Source organism: Myotis brandtii, unplaced genomic scaffold (genome assembly GCF_000412655.1).
Source record: "Myotis brandtii unplaced genomic scaffold, ASM41265v1 scaffold23, whole genome shotgun sequence".
Classification (NCBI taxonomy): Eukaryota; Metazoa; Chordata; class Mammalia; order Chiroptera; family Vespertilionidae; genus Myotis; species Myotis brandtii.
Window position 1 is genome coordinate 1164813 of NW_005358649.1, and position 2452 is coordinate 1167264.

At 51.6% G+C, this 2452-nt stretch overlaps 1 protein-coding gene across 1 annotated transcript in view; it reads left to right on the forward strand.

The window, feature by feature from the left end:
• The first annotated feature begins 1554 nt into the window (after nt 1-1554).
• Nucleotides 1555-2452, forward strand: part of PREX2 (phosphatidylinositol-3,4,5-trisphosphate-dependent Rac exchange factor 2) — a 247513-nt gene continuing 246615 nt past the window's right edge. The window contains exons 1-2 of the mRNA XM_014539787.1: nt 1555-2004; nt 2090-2387. Of these exons, the coding sequence (XP_014395273.1) occupies nt 1555-2004; nt 2090-2387 (748 nt within the window). The remainder of the gene's footprint in view (nt 2005-2089; nt 2388-2452) is intronic.

Genomic DNA, 2452 nt, shown 5'->3' on the forward strand with positions numbered 1-2452 from the left:
AGGAAGAGGAAATTGCGATGTGTGCTGGGTGATGGGAGGGAAAGTAGCCAATGGGGAAAACAGAAAGGCCGAAGGATTTTCTATGAAGAGGATTGTTGAAAACTTAACAAAATCTGCATTCCTACAACTCAACACACTCTTCTGCTGGGTAGTCCCATACTATATCCTACAGTGTACCACACTCACAAATGGCTGTCCATGGGGACTTGAGAAAAGACATCATTTTTTTAAATTGTTTTATTGCTTAATCTATTACAAAGAGTATTACATATGTCTCCTTTTTTTTTTTTTTGACAATCCCCTGGCCTCCCCTACCCCCCAGTGTCTTATGTCCATTGGTTATGCTTATATGCATGCATACAAGTCCTTAGGTTGATCTCTTACCACCATGCCCCCCCCCCTCCCGCAAGACATAATTTTTATGCTTGGATCAATTCGATGTTAAATAGAGATGGCAGGCCCAGAAATAGGACCCCAGAAACAGATTTGGCTCTGAGAAGATTTGTTCTCTAAGAATGGGAAGGCTTTGGATTTCCACACTGCAAATGAGAAGTCAAGCCTGGGGCTGTTTAGATCTGAAAAGGGTGGGGGCTGCCCCAGCTGATAAGGAGATTATACTTCTAGCAACACTTCACTAATGTGACAAAGTCTTACATGTGACTTTTTTTTCCCTTTACTGGCCAGTTTCTTTTATTATTTTAACCTAAAATATGTTCAGTCCAAGCCACAGCTTGGTTTTCAATTAGTTACTTTCAGAAAACCCGAGTTGAAATTAATTATAGCTAATGAATGATATGATTTTTTTTGTGTTTCCCATACTTGGAAATAAGGCTTTTGAAAAATCTGATTTCATTATGAAGAGTATGTACTCTTTTCCTTATTTTGTGATGTTTAGTATCACTTTAAAAACCCTGTTCCTATGTTCCACGTATGTGCTAGATTTGTTCCACATACTCTTTCTCTCTCCATATATATATATATATATACAATAAGTGAAAGGGCGAGGGCTACACCCTCCATCTTGCCCCAGGGTAAGGGCTATGCCCTCCATCTTGCCCCAGGGTAAGTGCTCCATCTTACCTTGGCCATGTGCTTGGCAAGGAGCTTCTTCCCGGAAGTCTAAGCCTCTGCTAGCCACACCCAGGAACAAGACACCGACTTGCGCCTGGCCAATCGGCAAGGCCACAGCCCTTTCTCCTCCCCTTACTCCAACCCCCTATAAAACCCCTCTCCACACAGAGTTCTCTCTCTCTCTGCTTCCTGTCGCTGCGTCGGCAAGGTGGGGGAGCCGAGCTAGCTCGAATAAAGACTCTTATGCTTTTGCATCGGACTGGCTGGCTCCCTGATGTGGTTTCTTGGGGATCCTGAAATCTGGGCATAACAGAAAGCACAGGTCTGAGCAGCCTGGGGCCCCAGCTGCGCCAGCATGGCCACTGGCTGGCATGGCGGCCAAGGGACGAAGCAGTGTCTATTGGGAAACTACGGGGCCAGCCTAGTGGAAACCCATATCTTCCCATAAAACAACTAAGTTCATGTTTCCCACATTCTAGAGCCATGAGGCGAGAAAGCCCCGCCCTCGGCTGGGCCGTGGCTGCCCTCCTGATGCTGCAGACGCTGGCCATTGCGAACCACTCCACATGGCCACTGGGCAGCCAGGCCAGGGTGTTCGAGGACCTGAGCATCCAGGAGCTGAAGGCTGTGCGCAACTTCCTCTGGTCCCGGAAGGACCTGAGGCTGGAGCCCTCCCGAGGATTAACCATCCCCAAGAACACCATGTTCCTCATTGAGATGCTGCTGCCCAGGAAGCAGCAGGTGCTGAAATTTCTGGACCACGGTCAGAGGCGGCCTGTTCGGGAGGCGCGTGCCGTCATCTTCTTCGGAGCCCACGAGCATCCCAACATCACTGAGTTTGCCGTGGGGCCCCTGCCAAGGCCCCAACCTGCCCCCTGCCCCCCAGGCCTGGGCACCAGATGTCCTGGAACTCCAGGCCCATTTCCTCGCGGAGTATGTCCTACTGAGCCACACCCTGCAGGAGTCCACCAGGCCCTTGCACCGATTTTTCCTGAACACCACGGGCTTCTCCTTCCAGGACTGCCACACCCGATGCCTGACTTTCACCGAAGTGGCCCCTCAGGGCTTGGCCTCGGGCGAGCGCCGCACCTGGATCATCTTGCTGCGATTTGTGGAAGGCTTCTTCTTGCACCCCACAGGCCTGGAGCTCCTCCTGGACCACAGCAGCATGAACGCCCAGGACTGGGCGGTGGAGCAGGTCTGGTACAACGGGAAGTTCTACCGAAGCCCAGAAGAGCTGGCCCGGAAGTACGATGCTGGAGAGGTGGACGTGGTGGTGCTGGAGGACCCGATCCCCGAGGGCAAGGGGGCCAAAGGCACGGAGGAGCCGCCCCTCTTCTCGTCCTACAAGCCACGCGGGCACTTCCCCAGCCCCATGACC